The 26,880-nt window shown below is 43.5% G+C and overlaps 1 protein-coding gene across 4 annotated transcripts in view; it reads left to right on the top strand.

Annotated features, from left to right (window-relative positions):
- The first annotated feature begins 2,149 nt into the window (after nucleotides 1-2,149).
- Nucleotides 2,150-26,880, top strand: part of LOC112107190 (transmembrane protein 68-like) — a 35,626-nt gene continuing 10,895 nt past the window's right edge. For 2 of the 4 annotated variants that reach the window (XM_024200802.2, XM_024200806.1), the window contains exons 1-5: nucleotides 2,150-2,320; nucleotides 3,333-3,516; nucleotides 4,353-4,499; nucleotides 13,001-13,331; nucleotides 22,801-22,965. In XM_024200802.2, coding sequence (XP_024056570.1) covers nucleotides 4,374-4,499; nucleotides 13,001-13,331; nucleotides 22,801-22,965 — 622 coding nt within the window. In that variant the 5' untranslated portion in view covers nucleotides 2,150-2,320; nucleotides 3,333-3,516; nucleotides 4,353-4,373. The remainder of the gene's footprint in view (nucleotides 2,321-3,332; nucleotides 3,517-4,352; nucleotides 4,500-13,000; nucleotides 13,332-22,800; nucleotides 22,966-26,880) is intronic. The other 2 variants (XM_024200805.2, XM_024200804.2) reach the window with 2 other exon arrangements.

The raw sequence follows: 26,880 nt of genomic DNA, 5'->3' as shown, positions 1-26,880 counted from the left end.
AAATTGCTCCCTCAAGGCATCCCTAATCCTTGCAGCCCCGCGCTGGGCCCCTGTAATAGCCCTGCTCTCTGGCTGTGCAAATTCAGCCTCCAGGTGTTGAACCTCGGAGGTCCATGCCTGAGTGAAGCTTTCACCCTTCCCTTCACAAATATTATGGAGGGTACAGCACGCGGATATAACTGCGGAGATGCTGTTTTCGGCCAAGTCCAGCTTCCCATACAGAGATCACCAGCGGCCCTTTAAACGGCCAAAGGCACACTCCACAGTCATTTGGCACCGGCTCAGCCTGTAGTTGAACCGTTCCTTGCTGCTGTCAATGCTCCCTGTGTAGGGTTTCATGAGCCACAGCATTAATGGGTAAGCGGGATCTCCAAGGATCACAATGGGCATTTCAACTTCCCCTACTGTGATCTTCCGCTCTGGGAAAAAAGTCCCGGCCTGCAGCTTCCTGAACAGCCAAGTGTTCCGAAAGATGTGTGCGTCATGCACCTTTCCTGGCCAGCTTGTGTTAATGTCAATGAAACGCCCACAGTGATTCACAAGCGCCTGGAGAACCATAGAGAAATACCCCTTCCGATTAACGTACTCGGATCCTAGGTGGGGTGGTGCCAGAATAGGAATGTGCGTCCCATCTATTGCCCCTCCAGTTAGGGAAAACCATTTGTGCAAAGCCATCCACTATGTCCTGCACGTTACCCACAGTCACGGTTCTTCTGAGTAGGATGCGATTAATGGCCTTGCAAACTTGCATCAACACGATTCCAACGGTCGACTTTCCCACTCCAAACTGGTTTGCGACCGACCGGTAGCTGTCTGGAGTTGCCAGCTTCCAGATTGCAATAGCCACCCGCTTCTCCACTGGCAGGGCAGCTCTCAATTTCGTGTCCTTGCGCCGAAGGGTGGGGGAGAGCTCCTCACACAGTCCCATGAAAGTGGCTTTTCTCATCCAAAAGTTCTGCAGCCACTGCTCGTCATCCCAGACTTCCATGACGATGTGATCCCACCACTCAGTGCTTGTTTCCCGAGCCCAAAAGCGGCGTTCCACGGTGCTGAGCATGTCCGTGAATGCCACAAGGAATTTCGTGTCGTACGCGTTACGCGGCTCGATAGCATCGTCGGACTCCTCACTCTCACTGTCACTTTGGATCTTAAGGAATAGTTCGACAGCCAAACGTGACGTGCTGGCGAGACTCGTCAGCATACGCCTCAGCAGTTCGGGCTCCATTTCCCGCAGATAGTTCCTCCATTTCTGCACAGAAACCGTTGAAAGATGGCCCCAAACGTGGACAGAAACAAAGGGATTTCTGGGATGCGAAGCGATGCATCACGGGGCATTGGGAGAGGACCCAGAAAGCCCTGCACCCACGCCCCCTCCCGCAGCAAGTGTTATGCTTCTTGTGGAGGTGGATTACCAGGAGCGCTCCAGCTGCAGAGTCCAGGCTCTCTAAATGCCTTGCAAGTCATGAGTTAGGGTGCCTGGGGCTGCTTTAATGCGCTCCAACTTGCAAGTGTAGCCAAGCCCTTGTAGCCAAGCCCTTTCTCCATTAACAGTGGAACAATAAGGCCACAAGTCTACACCACACCTATGCAGAATCCAACTGGGTGTGTAAAATTATGCATGTGTTCCAGTGTTTGCACGATTGGGATCTACCTTAAAAGTTTTCCTCCTTCCTAGACATAAGGTGCTGAAGCAAGTCATGTCTGTCTACAAAAGAGTGGAGCATGGCATTAGTTCTTTCCCTTTTACCTATGAAAATGAAATGCCCTTATGCTCCTTCCTCCTTTTCTGCGGGATTCTGTGATTTTCCATAAGCCTGGAGAAGCTGGCAGCGCGTGCAGAGCTCGCTGTCAGATCTCCCAGGTAAACCTGGGCAGGAGGCACCCCGGGTGCTGCGGGAGGGCAGCGCGGACTCTGAGGGGGCCGCGCAGCCTGGCAGCTGGTCGGGGTCTCCGGAGCGGAGCTGGGCGCGGAGGCTGCCGGTGCCGGGCTCTCGCGCTGACAGGGAACGCAGCGGTCCGGCCTGGCGCGCGCCGCTCGGGGGCGCCCAGGAACTCCCGCGATCAGCTCCGCCCTGCACCGGCCAATCGCGTGCAGCACCGCCGGGTTCCTTCCGCCGGAAGCGGCGTCCGGCGCGTGTCGCACCCAATGGAGCCCGGAGGATTTTGCCTCAGAGAGGAGGTTTCACCGATTCTACCCGTCTGCCTGACCCGGCCCCGGGGGCGAGGGGAGCCGCCCTGGCGGGACCCGGACTCCGCGGGGGCGGCAGGTGGAGGAGAAAACCCGAAGCAGGGCTAGAGTCGCAGCCGCTGCCGGAGCGAGGTGAGGAAGCGCCCGCGTCCCCCGTGTGCGGGTGGGGCGGCTGGCGGGGCCGTCGTTGGGTCTCTCCAGGGGGAGCCGCTGCCGCAGCGCGATGTGGGGGCTCATCCCCCTCTTCGCCAGGCTGTGCGGCAGCTGCCCCTGCCGTCTCCCCGAGCAGCGGGGCGCGGCCCCCGGCTGGCGTGTCCCGTCCTCTTCACCCTCTGCCGGCTGCAGCCAGCCCCGGAACGGCCGCGGCTTGGAGGGAGCCCAGCCACCTAGGTCCCTTGGCAGGGCCCGGGGCACGTCTTCCCTCCGGGTTGGGAGAGAGACATGTGGAGGGTCATCATCGGCTGCTCCCCACTGAGGCACTATTGACCTCGACCCTCCTCCTCTGCACACAAGGGAGCGGTGAGGGGGGATTTCCCACCCCCCCCCTTAACTTCTTTGTATGTGTAAAGAAGCCCTAAATGTGTCATGTTCCCTGGTGCTGCGAGGCTGGGCCTGTGACCCGCACCGAAATCAACGGGTGTGATGCACCCCGCAACAGTCTTGGATCGCGCTCTCATGAAAAGCCTGCTTTTGATTTTTAAAAGAAAAAATGACTAGATAAAAAATATGTGAACAAATACAACTCCTTCTTTTTGTCCTTAACTCTGGTGGCCGTAGATTTTTCCTTGTGCTGGGATGGCACTAGTTGCACTGATGGATTTTTTTTCCCATGGCCATGCTAATTTTGCTTGAAATAACAGATGCAGCTGACGACATAGACAGCAAAATGCTGCTCTTTGCAGGTGTTGCTATGAACACATTAAGCTGTTTTAGCTAACTTTTCTTAGACCGATTCTGGAGATTTGTGAGGAGCATCTGCTGTTTCTCCTCTCCAAAGAGGAAATCTTAATCCTAACCTTAATCTTGTTACCAATCTTATTCAACATCAATTAAAGTAATTTAGGAAGATTGTAAGAAGACAATGTGCAACACCATTATTGTGCAGATGAGACACAGCTATGTGTATCTTTCTCATCCAATGCAGACAATGAGCTCTTCAAACTATTCCATTATATGAAGGAAATTGGAATCTGAATGAAAAACATCTGTGTCAGGTTAAATGTGGGAAATAAGCAGATGATGCTAGTTAGAAGTGGAAAGCACTTCAAGGACATAATAGCTCTGTCAAGGAAACTTGCCCACAAATAATCAAGGTGTATCATCTCAAGGTCAGTTTGGACTCATTGTTGCAACCTGGTCAGAGGTAGCTGGCACTCTGCGACCTTTGAGTTTGCTATGGCGACCACAGATTATGTTTTTAGGATGGGATGTAGAGCATTCTCAGTGGAATGCTCTGGGCTTTGGAACTCTGACATTCATGGTCAAGACAGATCCTAGACTGGTTAGAGTGAAAAACAAGACTTTCTTTAATCAGGCTTTCTCACAAAAATGAAGTTGCAGAAGGGCCTGAGAATATTCTCCTGGATAACAGAAAACAACCTGCTGGGTTTGGAGTTGGGTTTCTTCAGGGAGAAGTCAATGCCAGAGACCCAGTACCCCCATGTACTGGTGATGAAGGGAGTGGGGCTTCCCTTCCCTTCTGGTGCCTAACAGTGAGGCATTTGGGTTCTAATATGAACAGAATTTGCAGTAATCCATAGTTTTGTAAGTAGCACCTAGGAAATTGGTGGTTGCAGTAGAAATATTACATATAATTATGTGTGATAGGGTTAGCCAAATTTTGCAAGGGTTACACACGCAGACAAGTCTTTCAGATCAACCCATAAGGAATTGGGTTTAAAAAAGTTATGAGCAACTGAAAGAGAGGTGTTGTAGTGGCAGTTAGACCTCAACTCTTAAATAGACTTTGAATGGATGTAGCCACATATACACTTCGAAATGACTTCCAGACCACTTCAAGCCAGAGATGGATATGAAAGATGAGTTGGGGAGGGAGCGTCGGCGAAGTCCAGGGGTAAAAATCTGGTGTGCAGCTTGATCATCTTGTGGTAGGGAACTGTCTGTGGACACTGCTGGGGCTCATAAACTTAATCTCTTAAACTAGGTGCAGGCTGACAGATATGTGATGGATACTGAAATCCTGCTTTGGCTGTTGGAAAGGAAAAGGAACTCTCTCTTCTCCTCTCCTCCTCTACCAGGGCCTCTGATCCATTCAGTAAGGAGATCTACGGCTACAAGCAGAATTCCACCAGTAAGAACGTTGTGCCTTCAGTGCTTGAGAGCCTAAACCTCAGCTTGTCTAGCTGCACCATATCTGTAGAATGCAGCTTTCTTAGTGGGTTGTGGATGGTGACATGTTCTCTGAAATAACCATGATTTTACCTGTTTGGGGTCTTGCTAAATTAGGATTACAATTTTGAATTCAGTCTAAAAGCAAACATGGAGTTAATGTAGTATCCAGACCACTGGGATGATGTGCTCACAATTTGTGGCATAAGAGGCCAGCTATTGTTCATGTACTCAGGAACTCCCATGAAGAGTGGGTTTGCAGTAGCCTCACTTCAAGGTGACAGGCCTGGATCACCGTAGCAAGGTCCTTTGCAGAAGAATCAACACAGTTTACTGGTCATGTGGTAGAAAGCTGTCCTTTGCCACTGTTATTCTACCTCTTCCCTCTAGCTCAGCAGTTCTCATACTTTTTGAGCTGAGCCCCCCTTTGAGTTACAATTTTTGGTTGTGCCCCCCAGCCTTGACAAAAATAGACACATGCAAAAGTATGCTTGATAGCCTACTCATAAAGCTAACTGAGACCTTAACATAACTTTAATTAAATTACCTACAACTGTAAGTTTCAAATACACAGATATTTAATGGCACAGCCCAGGTTTCCTCAGCTGCAGACTGCTTCTACATTGCAGCCAGGCTGCACTGTTAGGGCAGGGCCAGTACCTTCCCCTTTGGGTTTTCAGGGTGGGGGAAGGCATTTGCGATGGTTTCTGGGTGCAGAGGCTGCCGGAAGCGGAAATCGGTGCGGCCGCAGTGGGTGTTGACACTGACTCACGGGCTGGGTGGTCTGCTGACATGAGTTGGGGTGGAGGTGGTGCTTCCTCCCCGCCCCCCTTGGGGGCTGGCCCATGATCTGCAGCACTGGCACAAGCTGCCTGGTGTCGCCACTCCCCTCCTTCTGAATGTCCCTCCATGCCCCCCAGGAGGGCGTGCCCCACAGTTTGAAAACCTCTGCTCTAGCTTCTAGCTACAGAAATGGGGAGTTTCTGCTACTTCACTTATTCTCCAGTTTCTTTTTAATTTTTTTAAAAAATGGTCTTCTGTAGAAAATAGTTCCAGTACCTGCCTCGGATGCTCAGAGCTGTGCCAAGCAAAAGCTGAATGAAAGTGACTTTTTTTTTGGCCTTTAGGATTCTGAATAGCAACAGTGAAACTAGTTAGCATGTTATAATTTCAATCTGTTGCTTGGGAAAAGTATGAGCAGCAGCGGAGATATGATATAATGATGTCTCTTCAGGCTTACAATGTATGTTAATTAGTAACTGTGTGTGCTGTAAACTACTTTAGTAAAAGCATACATTCTTTCAGAACTGGCGAATCAGGAACAACCTCTCCCCCACTGTATCTACATTTTACATCACAGAAACATTTTCCTACTTGCCACTGACAGGTAGATTTATTTTATTTTCCGAACTGTTGTCACTTAGGGTTTGTCTAGACTAGGATAAAAGGTGTATTATAAAGATGCTAGCTAACATGTTTTAAAACACTAGTGGAGATGAGGCAAGTGGTATTTTAGCATATGCTGGCTGAATGAGGTGAACCCTAGTCTTCCTCTTATATACTAAAAATTTAGGGCTGTGGTCTCCAACCTTTTTAAGCACAAGATCACTTTTTGAATTTAAGTGCAACCCAGGATGTACCTCAAAGAAAATGTAGAAATAAGTTTGTAATATAAAGCTGAGATCAAGTGCTTAATATGCATAATTATACATTTTCCCTACTTACTGAGTTTCAGTGTGACACTTGTGACTGCACATTATCTGCCAGTTTCTTGAAATTCAGGTTGTAATTTGAAATAGCTTGTTGGATGCAGTCCTGCAGATGAGCATCTGTGAGGCGGGTGCAATACTTGGACTTGATCATCTTCATTTGTGAGAACACCGTCTCACACAGATAGGTGGAACCAAAATAAGCTTTCACCTTTAAAGCACATGACAATAGAAAGGGGGTTGTGACGGGTTGGGTCACAGAAACTCCCTCAAGACTGTCACTAGATGTGCTGGGATGCCACTGAGAACAAACCCCCTTGCCAGAAAAGGCTTCCCTCCACTCCTGTCCTGCTGAGCTAGTCACACCAGTCAGCTTCAGCACAGACCTAGAGGTTGTGCCATGCCCTCCTGCAGTTCACAGAAATTAAGATTCACTTAGCCCAGGGGCTTCTCAGTTAACAGGGACTTTCCCAGCACCCAGTATTCAGTCTTTCTGGGAGCCTAAACCCTGAATAAATCCGTTTTACTTTGTATAAAGCTTATACAGGGTAAACTCATAAATTGTCCACTCTCTAGAACACTGATAGAGAGGTATGCATAGCTGTTTGCTCCCCCAGGAGCTACTCTGGGTTAATTTCTGGCACATGATGGCATATATCACATTGGTAGATCACATCACGTCAGCCACGCCATCAGGAGCTCGTTCACCTGCACATCTACCAATGTGATATATGCCATCATATCTGCCATGTACATTGGCCAAACCGGACAGTCTCTATGCAAAAGAATAAACGGACACAAATCTGACATCAGGAATCATAACATTCAAAAACCAGTAGGAGAACACTTCAACCTCTCTAATCACTCAGTGACAGACGTTAAGATGGCAATTTTGCAACAGAAAAGCTTCAAAAACAGACTCCAACGAGAAGCTGCTGAACTTGAATTAATATGCAAACTAGATACCATTAACTTAGGTTTGAACAGAGACTGGGAATGGCTCGGTCATTACACTAATTGAATCTATTTCCCCATGTTAAAGTATCCTCACACTTTTGTGTCAACTGTCCGAAATGGGCCATCTTGATTATCACTTCAAAAGTTTTTCTCCCCTGCTGATAATAGCTTCTCTTAATTAATTAGCCTCTTACAGTTGGTATGGGTACTTCCACCTTTTCATGTTCTCTGTATGTATAAATATCTTCTTACTGTATGTTCCATTCTATGCATCCGATGAAGTGGGCTGTAGCCCACGAAAGCTTATGCTCAAATAAATTTGTTAGTCTCTAAGGTGCCACAAGTACTCCTGTTCTTTTCACAGACTAGACTCCTTCCTAGTCTGGGCCCAATCCTTTTCAGACTAACGTAGTTTATAGCCTGGGTCACACCCCTGTAGTTACTGTCCTTTCTCAACAAATTGACCAAATGCTTCACTGATGCTACTTAGACTCAAAAACGTTGACATACAAGTACATAGCCAATATTCATAACTTCAAATACAAAAATGATACACACAGCATAATCATAACTAGCAAAAAACCGTTCCGTAGACACCTTACTTGACCTCCTTTGTACAAGATTTGGTGCAACTATAGGGCCTTGGTTGCAACAATGATCTATATGGTCACAGTTCATATCAATAATGTCACAGGGGAACTTTTTTTGGTTTATGAGTCCCTCAAAATCGCTGTCCCTAGATCTGGCGTTCATGGTAATTTATCTCCATATTAATTCCACTACTTTGTAAATCAAACAGCTGATGGAATATCGCAGCCAACCCTCCAATGTCTGCTGGAAGGAACGGATTTGAGATACACATGACGATTGGCTCCATTATGTCTAATTCTTGAAATAGCCTGTTGAATTCCTCTGCTAATTTGGTCAGCTCTTGCTCGAATTGAGTTTACAATTCTGACAGCGATTTTCATTATATGTGAGAAGTCCATAATTTTACTCGCTAGTGCTTGCAGATGGATTATACATGGTAATTTACAAATGAAAGAAAATCTGGATAATTTCTGCAAAATGCAACAAAGCCTGCATTTTCACTAAGCATGGTGGATGCATCATCCATTGTGATCCAAACAAGTTTCTTGACTGGAATGATTTTCTCAAGCATGTACTTTTTAAATTCGTTGTAGATATCTTCGCCTCTTGTTCTCTCTTTAAGGGGCAAAGCAGTCAGAAGGTCCTCTTTAGTTGTCATGTCCTTAAAAACCATTCAAACAAAAACAATTACCTGGGCTGTGTCGGTCATGTCGACTGATTCATCAAACTGCAGTGGAAAGCAATTGCAGTCATTCAAATCCAGCTGTAGTTGCTTGAAAGATGTCTTCGGACAATGATTCCACCCGTCTTGCTACTGTGGAAGCACCAAGTGATATGCTGTGAATTGCCATCATTTCCTCTTTGTTTTTAAAGTCTTTAAAAACAAGTCTGCTGCCACAGTCATTGCCTCTTTAAATACTTCTCCATCCGTAAACAATTTCTTGTGTTTTGCCAGCAGATGACAAACATGAAACAATACTTCAGTAGAGGCCTTCCCTTTTGCTGCTGATTTAGTAAAAAATGACTATTGAGCTTTCAAAACAGCCTTGAATTCATTAACTTTCTTTGTACGGAGTCACCATTCAAGGGGAAACTGTCCTTTAATTTGCTATGCATTGTTTTGTGGTGTCTTTCTAAATTCACCTTTTTACTTATTGATGTACTTGTGTGGCATAGAAGACATGCACACTTATCTTTCACTGTTGCTAACAGAAATTCACTTTCCCATTCCGAGTGGAAGTTGTAGGTTTTCAGTTTCTTTTTAGATGGCCTGGATTCATCATTCATTGTTAATGCTAGCTAGCTAGGTATGTTTTTTTTATTATAAAAAGAGGAAAAGGAGAGCACTAGTGACAACTGTAATCTATAGGAAACACTTCTGAGCAGTAGACATGCGCCACGCACAGTGAGCTTTTTTCTTTTTTCAATTCTGCACTTGCAACCAATAATAAGTGCTGTTTTAAATATAGTTACGAAGCTGTTTCAAATTTATAACCTGCCACGTTGAGGGGGTCAACTCATTGTCGGAGAAAAACACAGTTCTCTACTTCCACATCATCATGCCTAGCTAACAACATGATTAGTTGAAAAGGGTCCGGTCTGATGCGATCATGCATGCCGCTTTATTTTTTGCCTAACTTTAGCTTGAAAAAAAGAAAATTAAATGGGGGACTGAGACTGAGATCAACTGTCAGAGGCTCCATGATGGACCAGTCGATCACAATCTACTGGTTGGTGACCACTGATCTAGGGGGAAGATGTTAGTTTCAGAGAAAGACAGATATACCATGGAGTGAGGGGATGGAGAAGATATGGTAACATGAGTTTTTTTTTGTTTTGTTTTTTTTTAAGTCTCTTTGGTGGAGACATGGTAGCAATATCATAGCTAAAGATGAAATCTGTCTTCTACTTTTTTTTTTTTTTTTTTCATGGTGGCTGCTTTTTTGTTTGGTTGGTTTTTTTTGCTCCTACTCCACTCCTGAAACTCTGATAACTTAATCAATCTGCCTGAAAGTTGTCATGTCTCTACTATGATAGGATTTTTCTGGATAAGTGTGTGTGTGTGTGTGTGACGTGCCCAGAAGAATTGGTCTTACTGCTTAGAAAATTCAAAGTTAAGATTACACTTAAAAACTATTCTTAATGAGATTTCTCCATAAGTAGTTGATGATGTTATAATATCTAACTCCAGGCTCAGAAAGTATTTAGCCTAAATTAGTATTTGCAGTATCTGGTAGTGTCCTGCTAATACTCACTATATTATACTGAAGCAGATGCACTGAAGAGTATGTATGGAGTCTTTGTCCTGCTCAGCAGCAAGAGAATAACAATTGCTTAGTAAAAAGAACAGGAGTACTTGGTGAGAGAACCAATGTTGTGAATGCAAAGTGAATGAAACTCTTGTTTACACTCTCTGCAAAGTCCCCAGATAGTGCTGTAAACTCATTCATTGCTTAAGTTTTCGTGGTAAAAGTTCCTTGCCTCTGAACATGTCCACTGCTGTCTCGCGGTAGGTGCCCAGGCACTTGTCTCTTGCCTGTGGCCCCAAGCAATCCATGAACCAGGGGAAGATAGATGTTCCTGTACCTAACTCATGTGCTGGGTCTGATCCCGTAGGCATGCTCAGAGGTCACCTGGCTCCACACACATCAGCTGGACGATTGAAGAGGAGGAGGACCTCCCTTACAACCTCTAGCCTAGTGTTTAGGGTACACACCTGGGATGTGGGAGACTACCCGTTCAATTCCCCTCTTCTGCCTCTTGAGAGAGGATTTGAACAGAGAGCTGCCGCCTGTCAGGTGAGTGCTCTAAACACTGGACTATGGGATATTCTGATGTGTGTCTCCCTCAATCTCTCCTATTGAAGTTGCACTTTTTAGTTCAATATTAGGCCAGAGAGAATGAGAATCATTCTAGAGCTCAGCAGTTAGAGCTCTCACCTGAAATGTATCAGATCCCTTGTCAAATCCCTTCTCCTCGGGTGGGGAGGGGAGAATTGAACCAGTGGCTCCCACATCCCAGGTGAGTACCCACATCCCAGGTGAGTACCCTAATCACTGGGCTAAAAGATCTAATTGAGGTGGTTCCACATCTCCCTAGGTGGGGGGGTTTCTGTGAAGTTAGGCAGTCTCTGAGCACATCTATTAGACCAGGCCCAGTGCACCTATCTTCCTCCAGTTCATGGATCACAAACAGATAGGCACCTCTCTGTAGATCAGATATAGGTGCATATCTCTGTGAGAGGGGCAGGGGCTTAGGATACACTGCTCTCACTGGCATCTCCCAATGGCTACCTTAGGCGACTCCTTGCCTAGCATGCTGGGTTTTGTATATTGCATTCTAAGGTGCCTATCTTTCCCCATTCATCTTATAGGGAGCGAAGGCACTTAACTCAGGCTACGTCTTCACTACCCGCCGATCCGGCGGGTAGCAATCGGTTTATCGGGGATCGACTTACCGCGTCTCGTGAGGACGCGGTAAAATCGATCCCTGATGGCTCTACCGTCGACTCCGGAAATCCACCTCGACAAGAGGCGGTAGCGGAGTCGGCGGCAGCGTGGCAGCGGTCGACTTTCCCGCGTCCTCACCGCCAGGTAAGCCGACCTAAAATACGCAACTTCAGCTACGGTATTCACGTAGCTGAAGTTGCGTATCTTAGGTCGGAAGTCCGCTGTAGTGTAGACCTAGCCTCAGGTTCTGTGGATCTTGCTGTTCCCATGACTTTTTTTTCCTAGGCAACAAAAAGTTAGGTTTTACAGTGCTGAGAGTTGCAACACCAAAGTGTCTTTGTAGATCCAGGCCTTTGTTCCTATTTCTTGGAGAGATCCCAGTGGCTAGTTTGGGGCAAATGCTCTTCTGCCCCAGAATTCTCTCGTGTTTCCACAGGGTTCCATCATCCCCCCCCCCCCCAGTTTTGTTTATAGTTTATATGGGGCTGGTAGGAAGATTTGTATGCAGACATGAGCTGCGATGTCTTAAGTATGCTGACAATATCGTCTCATCCTCTCTGCCTCAGTTTCATATGACCTTGCTTGTCCTTAACCGATTTTTGAAACCTTTTATGTGGTGTAGATGATGGATTGCCAGCTGAGGCTCTGTCCAGTTAACATTAAAGCAATGGTGTAGGATGGGGGAAGCAACTGAAAGATATGAAAATATTTCCCCCTTTAATTTAGGGTGTGTATCTGCCATTTGTTACTCAAGTTGGCAGACTGGGGTTACTGTTGGATCTCCAGTTCTGTATAACTATAGAAGCTCTGACAAGGATGGTTTTTTTTTTCCATCTGTATTTGGCTATGAGGTTGCAACCAGTTCTTTCTGATGCACATTGTTACCATTATTCCTGCTTTTGTAACATCAAAGTTATAGTATGCAATGCATTCTACATGGGGCTATGCCATAAATCAACTGGGAATCTAAAGTTAGTACAAAAAGCAGAGCTCGGTTGTTGGGTGGAGTTTCTCGCAAACTGTTCTTTGTGACTTGGTATTGTCTAGCTGTAGGTTTCCAGGTGGACTTAATGGTTCCTAAATGACTTGGCACCTGCCTGTTTGAGACACTTTTCAGTCCTGTGTCATAATGCTGCAACTGTGGTTAGTGGATTACTTGTGAGCTTCAGTGTAGGCATTTGGGTAGTTTGAAAGAAATTAAGAAATTTCTTTTTTTGTTCATTTTACTGCACTTTGTGTATAGTCAGTTTAATTGTTTCTGCTGAATAGTCAAATAGTTTAGTTTTCTTGTTGAAAAGACCCTTTACAAACATTAACAGAGAAATAAAATTATCTTCAAAAAAAGAAATTAAAACAATTAACATACTACATAAATTGTGGATTTAAAAAAAAAAGACTATTTCGAATAACTGAAAATGAGTGTCCCTTTTTAAATTCTTGCCACTGTGTCAGTTTTGTTACAACCTCTGTCCACACTGGGTGCAATGTTATGCCAGCAAATTTCAACTCTTAGCTTTCATTTGCTTTATTAATTCTTTTGTGCTATGTTACATGAAATTTTACATGGCTGCCATCCTAATCATATATCCATTCTGCTTTCCATGAGGACAATTGGAGGATATTATGAATATCATTTAAATGAAATTTTTAAAAGTTTTTATTTTGTCTGATACGATAACACTTTTTATTCCTGCCCTAGATTAAGAAGCTTCTATGACCTGGAGACAGTTTGACTTGTTTTGTTCTCTTTTAAATAGGAGATGATACATAGAAATGAATCCTGTACTTCAGGGCAGGTACCTATGAGCTACTTATGCTGCCTGATTTACATATTGGAAGAATGGACTGGTGTGGAGTACCTTGAGGACTATCTGAATTATGTGGCCTACCTGTTATGGGTATTTACTCCACTCATAATAGTTTTTATACTTCCTGGACTTATCCTCCTCCTCCTCTACATTTCCATTATTTTACTTTATGTTTATAAGAGGAAGAATGAACTAAAAGAGGCTTATTCCAATGATATCTGGGATGGTGCAAGGCAAATGGTGGCAACTTTATGGGATGGACATGCAAGAATATGGCATGGTAAGCAAGATCTGATTGTTTTGTAAATGCTGAAACTATTGTCACTGTAGTTTAATGACTTAGGCCTATCAGCCTTCTTTTTCGTATTTGTTTGCAAATTTCATGTAACTCTTATTTGCTCAGAAAATAAACGTGTGCTCATGATTGACAATGTGCTGTGTTGTAGCCATGTTGGTCCCAGGATATTAGAGACAGAAGGTGGGTGAGGTAATATCTTTTATTGGACCAACTTCTGTTGGTGAGAGAGACAAGCTTTTGAGCTTACACAGAGCTCTTCTTCAGGCCACCTTGTGTCTCTAATGATTGACAAGACAGAGGATAAAATTAAGAGCCTAAGTAGCACCTCAGTTTGCTCTGCTTGACTGTCTCCAAATTCCCCACCCTTAAACCATATTTGGAGGAAGGATTGACCCCCCCACCCCAGCTGCAAGGCAGTACCGTACCCTGGTTGCATTGATTATGCCAGACAGGTTTCCATCCATATTTGGGTGTAACTCTGTGTCCTCTTCAGTCCTTAAGATTGCCATTTCAGCAAAGAGCCTAGCAGCTTCTCTACCCTTCTTCCCTTTCTGCCATGCCCAGCTTTTTCTAACAGCTAATGTTAGATGAGTTCCCTGCTGGCAGAGAGGCCTTATATTCTTTAGAGAATGTACAAATGGACTAGTGATTTTCCTTCCAGGCGAGGAGGGGAACTAAGAATTTCAGTGAGCACTCAAACAAAAGAAAACTGTTACTTCAATCACTACAGATAATTTTTCTGCAGCCTCAGACAGCCTTTGCTGTAACTGGCCCGTACCAACCTGCAGCAGTTTAAACAGCTGTATTTGTCTTTGAGAAAACAGAAAGCATTTGTGCCAATGGAGATATCATTCCCTCCCCTGTCCTATTAAATCTAAAACTGACATCAGACTAGTAAGTACCTCTAATATTGTATGTAATAAACAGGCACTCTCTGAATTTGAATAGCAGCTCGTGGCCCAGGTGGTGCCTAACTCGGGATGCAGATGCCCAAACCTGTAACTGAGGGTGGGGTTTTTTTCCTTGGTTTTTGTAAGGATTAGTTCTTTGAGTAGTGCTCCACTCTAGGTGCATCCATGTCCATGCGCCTCAAATCGGAGATTTTAGGTAGCAGTGTCCATTTGGCCCACACGTGCTTTCTCTGTCTCATGCCCTACCTCAAGGCTATCTAGCGCTGCGTGGGTGAACCACCCTCAGTTCCTTCTCAACCATCCTTGGCCTGAGATGAAGCATGAGCAGAGTCCGATAGATGATTAGTTCTCAACCTTGTTTTAGTTTATAGAGTAGCTACTAGAGTTTCTGTTGTTTAGATGTTTACTGCTCCCTTCTCCTTTTAAAATATATACTAAAAAAACAAACTTTTGTTTTTGTTTGTTCTGGCTTCAAAAACAGTTATCTCCCCGTCCTTTTTGATTTTTGTTATCTTCTCCCCTTGTGGGGAAGGAACCCCAAGAAGGGGCGTTCCTGGCTCTCCTAGGTTTAAAAGCTGTCTCTCCTACAGAGAGGCGATTCTGGTCAGCGATGGCCATTTGCTGCTTAGGAGAATCCCATATATCAGAAATGTCCTTGACTTCAGTTTTTGACAGAAGGTACAAGAAAGAGCTGTGAATTAACACTCAGACTTCTGATGATAGAGATCTCTCTGAGACCAGCCTCCGACTCCTGGGACTCCCCCGGAGCAACAATCCCCATCAACATCCATGAGACGTCAAACTCTGGTAGCGCCAAAGAGGAAATCTACAGATTCCTCTCACAAAAGCACAAAAAAGAGGACTACAAGTCCCCAGACCAAACAGTTGACTGGGAAAAAGAGATCCCCGGCAAAGTCAGCCACTTTGGTACCAGCAGAGCTGCGGTGCAGTACCCATGAGGCATTTGGTTCCGCAGGTACTGGCACTGCGCCTAAAGACCCGAGGGGCACAGGCTCAGAGTGTCGGTACTGTCTGATGAGTGGCAGTAGAGACCAGACCACCTCTTCTAAAACAGCACTGCTGGAGACAAGGAGAGCCATGGTACTGAGCGTTTCCATGCAGCAGTGTGCATCTCCTGTCCAGGGCCGTGCGCACCTCTTGAACACACGAGCGTGACCAGGGACAGCTGCTGGTGAGCCTGGTGCCTGCCTAGTGGGCGGGGCTAGAGGCGGGGCTGTGGGTGGTACAGGGCCAAAACAAGCCAATTCCTAAGAACCCCAACACCCTATGTGACTAGATTCTCCTCCCCCTCCCCCATCATATAGTCTGGAACTGTGGGGGGCCCATTGTGCACCCTTGACTCTCTCCTCCCCCTTGCCCCTGCTTGCCGGAGCTGATTAAAAAAGAAGAAGCAACAAGCTGCAAGCCAAACAAGCTACAAGCCAAAAACTAGCTAACAAACAACTCATAAGCCAATTAAGCCAAAAACAAACTCAATTTCTGCGGTTTTTTTGCGGGTTTGGCATGTCAGGGTGTTTCTGGCCCAGGCCTTGTGCTGTGTCAGGGTTAGGTGCAGCCTCACCGCTGAGTCTGTGTCCCGGGGGTGGAGGGTTGGGGGGCTGTCTGTAGTGTGTATTTGTTAGTGTGTAGAGTGTGTTTGTGTTTGGGGGTTACTTGCTGTGTGCTGAGCTTGTGTTTGTCAGTCTGTTTGTTTGTTTGTTTGAAGGACCATGTGCTGTGGCTGGCAGCTGGAAGCTGTGAGCTTCAAAGGAAGGTCTGAAAGCTAGAAGCCTCTGGTAATTGGCTGAGCCTTAATCAGTGGGCGGGGCATTCACACAGGCCAGGGCTTTATAAAGCAGCGCACAAGCGACCAGGGAGCTTTTGCTAACAGGGAGTTTCGCAAGGGAATTGGGAAGGGAGCGGGGTCCCTTGCCGGTTTCCCTTTATTCCCCTTAAAACCTACAAACCAAACTACATTCAAAACTTCTTGCTTAAACAACCCTTTCATTAACTAGGAGACAATGCAGGCAGAAGCCCAGCTGCAGAGTGGGGGCTATCCAGTTTATTGCACTGAGTGCAGCATGTATGATTACCTGCTCTGTGGGCGGGTGGCGTATGTGTGCATTCGGTGCAAGGAGCTCCTGGCCCTCAGAGAACACGTACGGACTTTGGAGGCCAGGGTAGCAGAACTGGAGGAGCTAAGAGAGGCAGAGAGGTATGTTGATAAGGCTTTCCGGGACACTGTAGAATTGTCCCACCTCCAGTCAGACAGCCCCTGCACTGTTGAGGAGGATGAAAGGCCCAGGGAAGCAGAACAGTCAATGGGAGCAGAGGGAAACCTTTCCATAGTTGGGACCCTCCTTCCAGATGGTGCAGGGGTTGCCTCTCGCACTGAGGTTACCTCTCCGGGGGAGGAACTCCAGTTGCTAGGAAAAGGCAGGTGTTAGTAATGGGAGATTCGATCATTAGAAACGTAGATAGCTGGGTTTGTGATGACCGGGAGAACCGTATGGTGACTTGCCTGCCTGGTGCGAAGGTTGCGGATCTCTCGAGGCATCTAGACAGACTTATGTGTCGTGCTGGGGAGGAGCCGGTGGTCATGGTACATGTAGGTACCAATGACGTAGGGAAGGGTAGGAGAGATGTCCTGGAGGCCAAATTTAGGCTGCTAGGGAAGAGACTGAAATCCAGGACCTCTATGGTGGCATTCTCAGAAATGCTCCCAGTTCCACACGCAGGGCCAGGTAGGCAGGCAGAGCTTCAGAGTCTCAATGCGTGGATGAGACGATGGTGTAGAGAGGAGGGGTTTACATTCTTTAGGAACTGGGGAAACTTTTGGGATGGGGGGAGCCTATACAGGAGAGATGGGCTCCACCTAAACCAAAGTGGAACCAGACTGCTGGCACTAAACATTAAAAAGGTTGTAGAGCAGTTTTTAAACTAGGAGATGGGGGAAAGCCGACTGCTGCAGCGGAGCATGTGGATTGGACAGAGACTTCTCTTAGGGGAGAGACTAATGATAGAGAATCTCCAGGTTATAGTCAGGAGCAGAGGATGGAGGAGGATAATGTAAGGGCCAGATCAGATGATAAACATTCACATAAAAAAGAATCTGACATATCAGAAAAGGGCAGACAAATAAATAGTGACAAGTTTTTAAAGTGCTTGTACACAAATGCTAGAAGTCTAAATTATAAGATGGGTGAACTAGAGTGCCTTGTGATAAAGGAGGATATTGATATAATAGGCATCATAGAAACCTGGTGGACTGAGAGCAATCAATGGGACACAATCATTCCAGGGTACAAAATATATCGGAAGGACAGAACAGGTCGTGCGGGGAGGGGGGAGTGGCACTATATGTGGAAGAAAATGTAGAATCAAATGAATTAAAAATCTTAAATGAATCCACATGTTCCATAGAATCTCTATGGATAGAAATTTCATGCTCTAATAAGAATATAACATTAGGGATCTATTATAGACCACCTGACCAGGACAGTGATAGTGATGATGAAATGTTAAGGGAAATTAGAGAGGCTATCAAAATTAAGAACCCAATAATTGTGGGGGATTTCAATTATCCCCATATGGACGGGAAACATTTCACTTCAGGACGAACTGCAGAGATAAAATTTCTCGATACTTTAAATGACTGCTTCATGGATCAGCTGATACGGGAACCCACAAAGGGAGAGGCAACTCTAGATTTAGTCCTGAGTGGAGCGCAGGAGCTGGTCCAAGAGGTAACTATAACAGGACCGCTTGGAAATAGTGACCATAATACAATAGCATTCAACATCCCTGTGGTGGGAAGAACATCTCAACAACCCAACACTGTGGCATTTAATTTCAAAAGGGGGAACTATGCAAAAATGAGGGGGTTAGTTAAACAGAAGTTAAAAAGTACAGTGACTAAAGTGAAATCCCTGCAAGCTGCCTGGGCGCTTTTTAAAGACACCATAATAGAGGCCCAACTTCAATCTATACCCCAAATTAAGAAATACAGTAAAAGAACTAAAAAAGAGCCAGCGTGGCTTGGCTTAACCATGTAAAAGAAGCAGTGAGAGATAAAAAGATTTCCTTTAAAAAGTGGAAGTCAAATCCTAGTGAGGCAAATAGAAAGGAGCATAAATGCTGCCAAATTAATTGCAAGAATGTAATAAGAAAAGCCAAAGAGGAGTTTGAAGAACAGCTAGCCAAAAACTCCAAAGGTAATAACAAAATGTTTAAGTACATCAGAAGCAGGAAGCCTGCTAAACAACCTGTGGGGCCCCTTGATGATCGAGATACAAAAGGAGCGCTTAAAGACGATAGTCATTGCAGAGAAACTAAATGGATTCTTTGCTTCAGTCTTCACGGCTGAGGATGTTAGGGAGATTCCCAAACCTGAGCCAGCTTTTGTAGGTGACAAATCCGAGGAACTGTGTCAGATTGAAGTGTCACTAGAGGAGGTTTTGGAATTAATTGATAAACTTAACATTAACAAGTCACCGGGACCAGATGGCATTCACCCAAGAGTTCTGAAAGAACTCAAATGTGAAGTTGCGGAACTATTAACTAAGGTTTGTAACCTGTCCTTTAAATCAGCTTCTGTACCCAATGACTGGAAGTTAGCTAATGTAACGCCAATATTTAAAAAGGGCTGTAGAGGTGATCCCGGCAATTACAGACCAGTAAGTCTAACGTCGGTACCGGGCAAATTAGTCGAAACAATAGTTAAGAATAAAATTGTCAGACACATAGAAAAACATAAACTGTTGAGCAATAGTCAACATGGTTTCTGTAAAGGGAAATCGTGTCTTACTAATCTATTAGAGTTCTTTGAAGGGGTCAACAAACGTGGACAAGGGGGATCCAGTGGACATAGTGTACTTAGATTTCCAGAAAGCCTTTGACAAGGTCCCTCACCAAAGGCTCTTATGTAAATTAAGCTGTCATGGGATAAAAGGGAAGGTCCTTTCATGGATTGAGAACTGGTTAAAAGTCCGGGAACAAAGGGTAGGAATTAATAGTAAATTCTCAGAATGGAGAGGGGATAACGAGTGGTGTTCCCCAAGGGTCAGTCCTCGGACCACTCCTATTCAACTTATTCATAAATGATCTGGAGAAAGGGGTAAACAGTGAGGTGGCAAAGTTTGCAGATGATACTAAACTGCTCATAGTTAAGACCAAAGCAGACTGTGACGAACTTCAAAAAGATATCACAAAACTAAGTGATTGGGCAACAAAATGGCAAATGAAATGTAATGTGGATAAATGTAAAGTAACGCACATTGGGAAAAAATAACCCCAACTATACATACAATATGATGGGGGCTAATTTAGCTACAAGTCAGGAAAAAGATCTTGGAGTCATCGTGGATAGTTCTCTTAAGATGTCCACGCAGTGTGCAGAGGCGGTCAAAAAAGCAAACAGGATGTTAGGAATCATTAAAAAGGGGATAGAGAATAAGACTGAGAATATATTCTTGCCCTTATACAAATCGATGGTACGCTCACATCTCGAATACTGCATACAGATGTGGTCTCCTCATCTCAAAAAAGATATACTGGCACTAGAAAAGGTTGAGAAAAGGGCAACTAAAATGATTAGGGGTTTGGAACGGGTCCCATATGAGGAGAGATTAAAGAGCCTAGGACTCTTCAGCTTGGAAAAGAGGAGACTATGGGGGGATATGATAGAGGTATATAAAATCATGAGTGATGTGGAGAAAGTGGATAAGGAAAAGTAATTTACTTATTCCCATAATACAAGAACTAGGGGTCACCAAACGAAATTAATAGGCAGCAGGTTTAAAACAAATACAAGGAAGTTCTTCTTCACGCAGTGCACAGTCAACTTGTGGAACTCCTTACCTGAGGAGGTTGTGAAGGCTAGGACTATAACAGCGTTTAAAAGAGAACTGGATAAATTCATGGTGGTTAAGTCCATTAATGGCTATTAGCCAGGATGGGTAAGGAATGGTGTCCCTAGCCTCTGTTTGTCAGAGGATGGAGATGGATGGCAGGAGAGAGATCAGTTGATTATTGCCTGTTAGGTCCACTCCCTCTGGGGCACCTGGCATTGGCCACTGTCGGTAGACAGGATACTGGGCTAGATGGACCTTTGGTCTGACCCGGTATGGCCATTCTTATGTTCTTATGCTGCAGGATGATCTCCCACCTTTGTGCAGCCAGTGGCCTGTGCACCCCAATACCATGCTGGAGCCTCTGCATTTATTTATTGACAAATAAAACTTGCAGAATTTTAAAATATTGTGCATAGAATTTTTAATATTTTGGTGCAGAATGCCCTCAGGAGTACATGATGTATAAAATCCCAGCACTGATGATCAAATAAACATATTGGATCAAAATTAAATGCTTCCTTCTCTTTGTATTATCATTGAGGCTAACTGCCATTTCCCTGAAAGTTAACCACTCAGCATTTGTTAGTACAATATATTTAGACAGAACATGTCATGTCTCTTTTAAGCCTCATGTCAAGAGATTCTTAAAATCAGCACTTAACTTCAGTCTAATTCACTTTTCCCACCCATTACCTTAACTTGACCTTGGAGCCCTAACCATTCAGAAGTCATAAGTCACCTGTTTTTTTCAATTAAAGAAGTATTTTTGGCAGCTATCAATTCTGCTAGGGGAATGTCAAAACTATGGTCTAAATCCATGACCCCTTTAGTACTCTTACTATAAATATAAAGAAATTCTAAGAAATTATCTGCTCTTTCTACGTAAGAAAATCACCTATTTCTGAGCCTTTTTTCATAACCACCATGTCTAGATCCAGCCAAAGCAAAAAAGGATGTTTGAAGAGCAATTTACATAAAGAACAAAATCCTTCCTGAAAATCATCTGCACTTGTTCTCTGCCATTCAGTCAAAGGGAAGTGAGTTTTTAAGGCATTGATAACTAGATAGTGCAAAGCCTGCATCAAAAAGCTTACAGAGCCCAAAATGCAACTTTAAATCTATTAAAGCATATTGGACCAAAACCATCAGCTATATCAAAGAGCAGAAAAAGGATGTGCATATATATGTAGTTGCTTTTTTTGTAAAGAAAATTCTCATTCTCCGAGACACTTGCTGTTTCTTCCTCATACCATATTTAAGGTTTGACACTTCTGTCTGCACAGCTAAAACTCTCTCCAGACCCTCAACTACTGTCTGAAGTTACTGTAAATTCATCCTCCTTGGCCTTTCTGACACCTCTCCCCCCATGCACACCTTTAGTTATTTCAAAATGCAACTGTACAAAGAATTTTCTTTCCACTTAAGTAAGATGCACAATTTTTCCTACTGTTTCTCTATTCATCTAAGAAGTCTTATAATACCATGAAAGTAATAAAGTTATTTGTATATGACGTTAGCCTAATACTGGTAACATTATTGTCTTAGCATTTGTATGGGTTTTAGGATTGGAACTGGCAGCAGAAAGGATTTCTCTTTTTACAGTTAAAACTTGTATGTAGAATAAAGGAGTTAGAAGACTATAGTCTTTGATAAGTGACTTCATTTCCTCTTTCTAACTTTGAGAGCGTTTCATCAAATAGACAAGATCAGCGTGCCAGGAAACCAGATCATCATTTCTTTACTGTGATGTTACAGCTCTTCAAATTTTGAAAGGAAAAGCTAATCAAGAGATGAGGCAAGAGTCTAGATACAATCAAAGAGTGGGAGGCATGGAAAAGCAAAAAAAGCAGCAAGAAAAATAAAAGGAAAGCATGTAACTAAACTACAGCTGAACATTTTACACATTTAACATGGATGGGCAGAAAAATACCATTAGAAATGGCTACCCAATAAAAGAAAGGCGAGAGAGAGAGAGAGAGAGTGTGTGTGTGTGTGTGTGTGTGTGTGTGTGTGTGTGTGTAACAAATTTCAACAAAGCATTTAAATAAACATGTTTAAAACCTCTGCACAAGTCCCAAAATTGTTTTTAGTACTTTCCTCTGCCACCACTATCTCATTAGTTCTGCAGATACATTTTTCCTAAGAAGAGGTGTTTATATTTTTTTTTTAAATAAAAAAAAAAAAAAGGCCTGCAAATGAAAAAACTGAAGGGCACATTGTCAAGTCAAAACTTTTTCCTGTCCCCATTTACATAAGATAGTGTTCTTGATCACTGATTTGTCACTGTTTCAAACTCTGGTTTTACCTACCAATCCTCCTCCCCTCATCTGTTCCTTGTTTTAATTACTTTTAAATAATCACAATTACATAAGTGATATGAATGATTCGTAAGACTTCAGCAATATTCTAGATGTTTTTGGGGAAAACATATGTTAAAATGATATAATAGTTCAAGATAGTAAGGTAGCTTTTGTATTATTGTAAACTTTGTGTTTAGTGAAATTCTTCTCACTCTTTTAGAGTAAATAGTTAATTGTGAAATCAGCTTTTGTCATCTTTGAAGTCATCGTGCAGCAGCTCTTGTGTTCATCGTGCTTTATAACATGTTAACTTTTCTCAAGGATGTTGTCATATTGGAGTATGAGTGGTATAAAACATTGACTCAGTTGTACCTTGTACTTCTAACAGGTTATGAGGTTCATGGTCTGGAAAAAATACCAGAAGGACCCGGGCTTGTTGTTTTTTACCATGGCGCAACTCCTATAGACTATTTCTACTTCTTGGCTAAACTCTTTATACTGAAGAACAGAATGTGCTATACAGTAGCTGATCACTTCGTCTTTAAATTACCAGGTAAGGGTCTTTCATTGCAAATAGTGAGCTTGGAGCATTTAATTGTAGACACACTTTTTTTAGTGATATAATACCATAATATTACTGACACACATTAATTAGCACAAGTATTCAGATCGTATCTGCCAACAGTCTATGTTGGACAGGACTTTCTTTGGTCTGTAGTAGCCCAAGCCCATAATTGTCCCAGTTTATAAATATCATGTGTGGATTGGATAGGATTGTTTGGTGACCATTCCTACCTCATCTGTCCCATTGAGTCTGAAAGCAAAGCAGAGGAGATCATAGCACTAAGTAGCCATCTTGATTAACCAACAGCAGCAGCTTCCATGCCTCCTCCCATTTAATAATGCAGTCAGTGATTTGGGTGACTGACTGGGGCGGAAGGGTATGAAGTGACATTCAGTAGCTGCGAGGATGCCCCTCAAGTTGCCAGAGGCAATAAAAATGTCTTTAATATCCTCTCCCTGAAAAGAATGCATAATGTAACTGGGCTTCAGCCCAAGAATACAACTACAAGTAGGATCGAGCCTCTTTGGCAGAAGGACTTAGAGGTGGTTGAGGTAGGGATACATTGGTTTAGATAAATATATCTAGGGAGGTTAGCTCAGTGGTTTGAGCATTGGCCTGCTAAACCCAGGGTTGTGAGCTCAATCCTTGAGGGGGCCATTTAGGGAACTGGGGTAAAAATCTGTCTGGGGATTGGTCCTGCTTTGAACAGGGGGTTGGACTAGATGACCTCCTGAGGTCCCTTCCAACCCTGATATTCTATGATTCTAAAGGTCCTCCTGAGCACTAGTATAGAGAAAGTTAAAGAGGGTAAATATGGAAGCCTGTGATAATTCATTAAACTAACTTTTTATATTAAAGTAACCTAAAATATACCTAAATGCTGATGAGGAACAAATTCCCCCAGATGCCATCTTTTGTCTTGTCCTTGAGGAAATGGTAGAATTTTCTATAAGATGTCCCTTCTTCCTTCCTTCCCAACTTTTTTCAGAGATGTCCTATTGAATAAATGTTTGAATAAAAAGTTCAGTATAGTTTGAGGTGCATAGATTTCAGAATATTTGTGCATATTATTTAAATGGATGAGGCAGTGTTCTTTTCTGAAGAACTTAGGTTTTTGGTTCTTAAATGGAAAGAACTGCCATGCAGTGTTAGGGCTTGTCTACATTACCCGTGACGGGCAGCGATTGATCCAGCGGGGTTCGATTTATTGTGTCTAGTTTAGACGCGATAAATCGACTGCCGAGTGCTCTCCTGTCGACTATGGTACTTCACCGGAGCGAGAGGCGCAGGTGGAGCATCAGCAGTTGACTCACCTCAGTGAAGACACCGCAGTGAGTAGATCTAAGTATGTCGACTTCAGCTACGTTATTCACGTAGCTGAAGTTGCTTAACTTAGATCGATTTCCCCCCTCATCCCCCTGTGTAGACCAGACCTTAAAATTGTTCAGTTAAGAACCTTAAGTCAGCCACCCTGCCCGTCCTGTATATTGTATGGATTAGATTTAACGAACAATAATACATTAAATTGCATATTTATAAAAATAAATACAAAACAACACGTGCAGTATAGCTGAGTTCATGGTACTGTAGGAACCTTGCCTCTTCCATTTCCTCTCATTTTACTTATACATTAATTTTTCATAAACAGCTTTTTTGCATGTAATTTTAAGATTTGCAATTGTTTTTCTTTATTTAAAAAAAAAAAAAAAAGTCTTAGGCAACTGAGTGGAGTCCATCTTGGTTGACGTGTGCCTCTTAACAGTTGTGGGAAAATGGGCAATTTGGTGTTCATGTGTGTGCTGCACATATACATATATTATGGGCCAGATTCTCATCTAGTATAAATTAGCATAGTCTTATTGAGTTCCTGCTGAGAATCTTTCTGTATGAGTTCACGTTTGTGGACTTAAATTATTTTTTCACTGCTTCAAACTACATTTTGAAAGAGTCCTTTTTATGAACTCAGAACGCAGTGCTCCTTAGCAAAGGCTAACTATGTAAAAAGTTTGAACTCTCAAAGTTAGACTGTGCTTGATATTATTACGTGGGAAGGGGGAGAGAATCAGTCTTATTTTTTTTTTCATCAAACCCAGGAAAATCCATTGCCCAAGTTTAAACTTCAAAATTAGGATAAGCCTGGGGCTGAAGGAAAAATTTCTTCTTAAAAAAATAAAAATTAGACAAATATTCCATATGGCCAGCCATAATATTGCAAATTCTTAATCCCTGCCCTCCTATTGTTGCTCCTTTGTTTTACTCTTTTAAAAAATGAATTTAAAAAATAAAATCAGATCGCCTAAAACTAGTGTTTCTCTTATACTCATAACTCAGTTTGCTTAGGTCAGGTCTGCACTAGGAGTGTCTTGCTACGTCAGTTAAAAAGAATAAGCTGCATTATTATCGCTATCCTCCATCCTGTGAAATTACTGTACAAGTATAAATCACAGCTTTGCTAGTATAGCTGTACCCACAGGAGCGCTGTCAGTGTAGTACACTGGCATTCCCATACCAGTAAACACTCCTTGTGTGGACATGGTCTCAGCTTTCATTTAAAAAAAAGCAAGTTGCTAGTTGTTATGGTTGGGTAGGGGAATCCCTCAGAAATATGAATTGAGTGTAATCAGTGACGAGATAGGTATGTAAATTTGCAAAGAGGCTGGAATAATAGCTCTGAGAAGTGCCTCATTCATTTCAGTGAGGACGTTAACTAAGATGCCTAGTGCTGATAATTTAAATGTAGTCATTGTTAATTATTTCATTCTCATGTAAGAAAAGAGAGGGAATCACAAATCTGCAGTTTTCTGTGAGTGATGTTGCATTTTGGTGAATTCTACCACTCCCAACTGTTCCCCCTCACTCCTCCCCCCCACACAAAATAAAGGAGCTAAGCCCAAGGTACATAGCAGAGCCCATGGACATATTCAAGCCCCACCGAGGGGAGCTAAGCTCAAGGAGCCCAGAGAACACACGATCATGTTTTGAACATCTGCACGATCTCCCGTGAGTGGCAATTCATTTTGGCAACTCACATGGGTGAAGTTTATTTTGTGAGCAGAGCCTGGAAGAATACCACTACTTCATCTCCCCTATCCTTCCCCATTTGACCCCTAGGTAAAAGTACTGAAAGGTTCTTGTCAATTTGAAAAATGAATAATTAAACTAACTTTTGTAATTCTGACAGTCATTATTAAACTAAAATGTAAGTTGTTCCATTGGTCTGTCAGAATGTGTAGCTTCTAGCCTTCTCCTCTTTAAGGCATATTCCTTCCAAGTATAAACAACTGGAAATGCAATCCTGCCTACATGAGGAAATCTATTATATAAGTGCCCCAGAAACTTCACTGACACAGAGTGAAGGTTGCCTGGTGGTGCCTTGTGCCCTTTCAGAATGTGAAGAGTGGCTCAACGTAAACTTCTGAAAACCAGGAAATACAAAGTTAATGTATATGACATCCCCTCCCCCCCAACTCCTGCAATAAAACCTTAACTCTGCCCTCTGGCCCAGCATGTCAATAACACATATACTAGCATTCTATCATTTACACAGAACATTTTGGGAACAGAGCACATGGGCATTGTAGAACAAAGCCCAACAGCTTCTTTTTGCTAAGACAAAACTCGTGTTTAGGTCTGGCTTAGCTAACAGGAACGATCTGCACTTAAACATCGAGTCTGTTTCACACAAACCATCTTAGACTTGCTAAATTTAACCACCCCACCCTTAGGATTCCTTACCTTGAGGATTCCTTCTGAGACATTGCCTTGTCCCTCGCTAAGCCCCAGAGACTGCTGTCACATAGATCACCGGGCAATCCACACAGCAAGAACACTCCTGCGCACCTCTGCTGACACAACCTACAGAATTCTGTGCTGAAATGATGCATACTTGGACACTTAAGGTAT

Source organism: Terrapene carolina, unplaced genomic scaffold (genome assembly GCF_002925995.2).
Source record: "Terrapene carolina triunguis isolate 2854851 unplaced genomic scaffold, T_m_triunguis-2.0 Scaffold58, whole genome shotgun sequence".
In the NCBI taxonomy this organism is placed as follows: Eukaryota; Metazoa; Chordata; order Testudines; family Emydidae; genus Terrapene; species Terrapene triunguis.
Note: the sequence above shows the minus strand (reverse complement) of the source record. Positions and strands in the feature narration are given on the sequence as shown.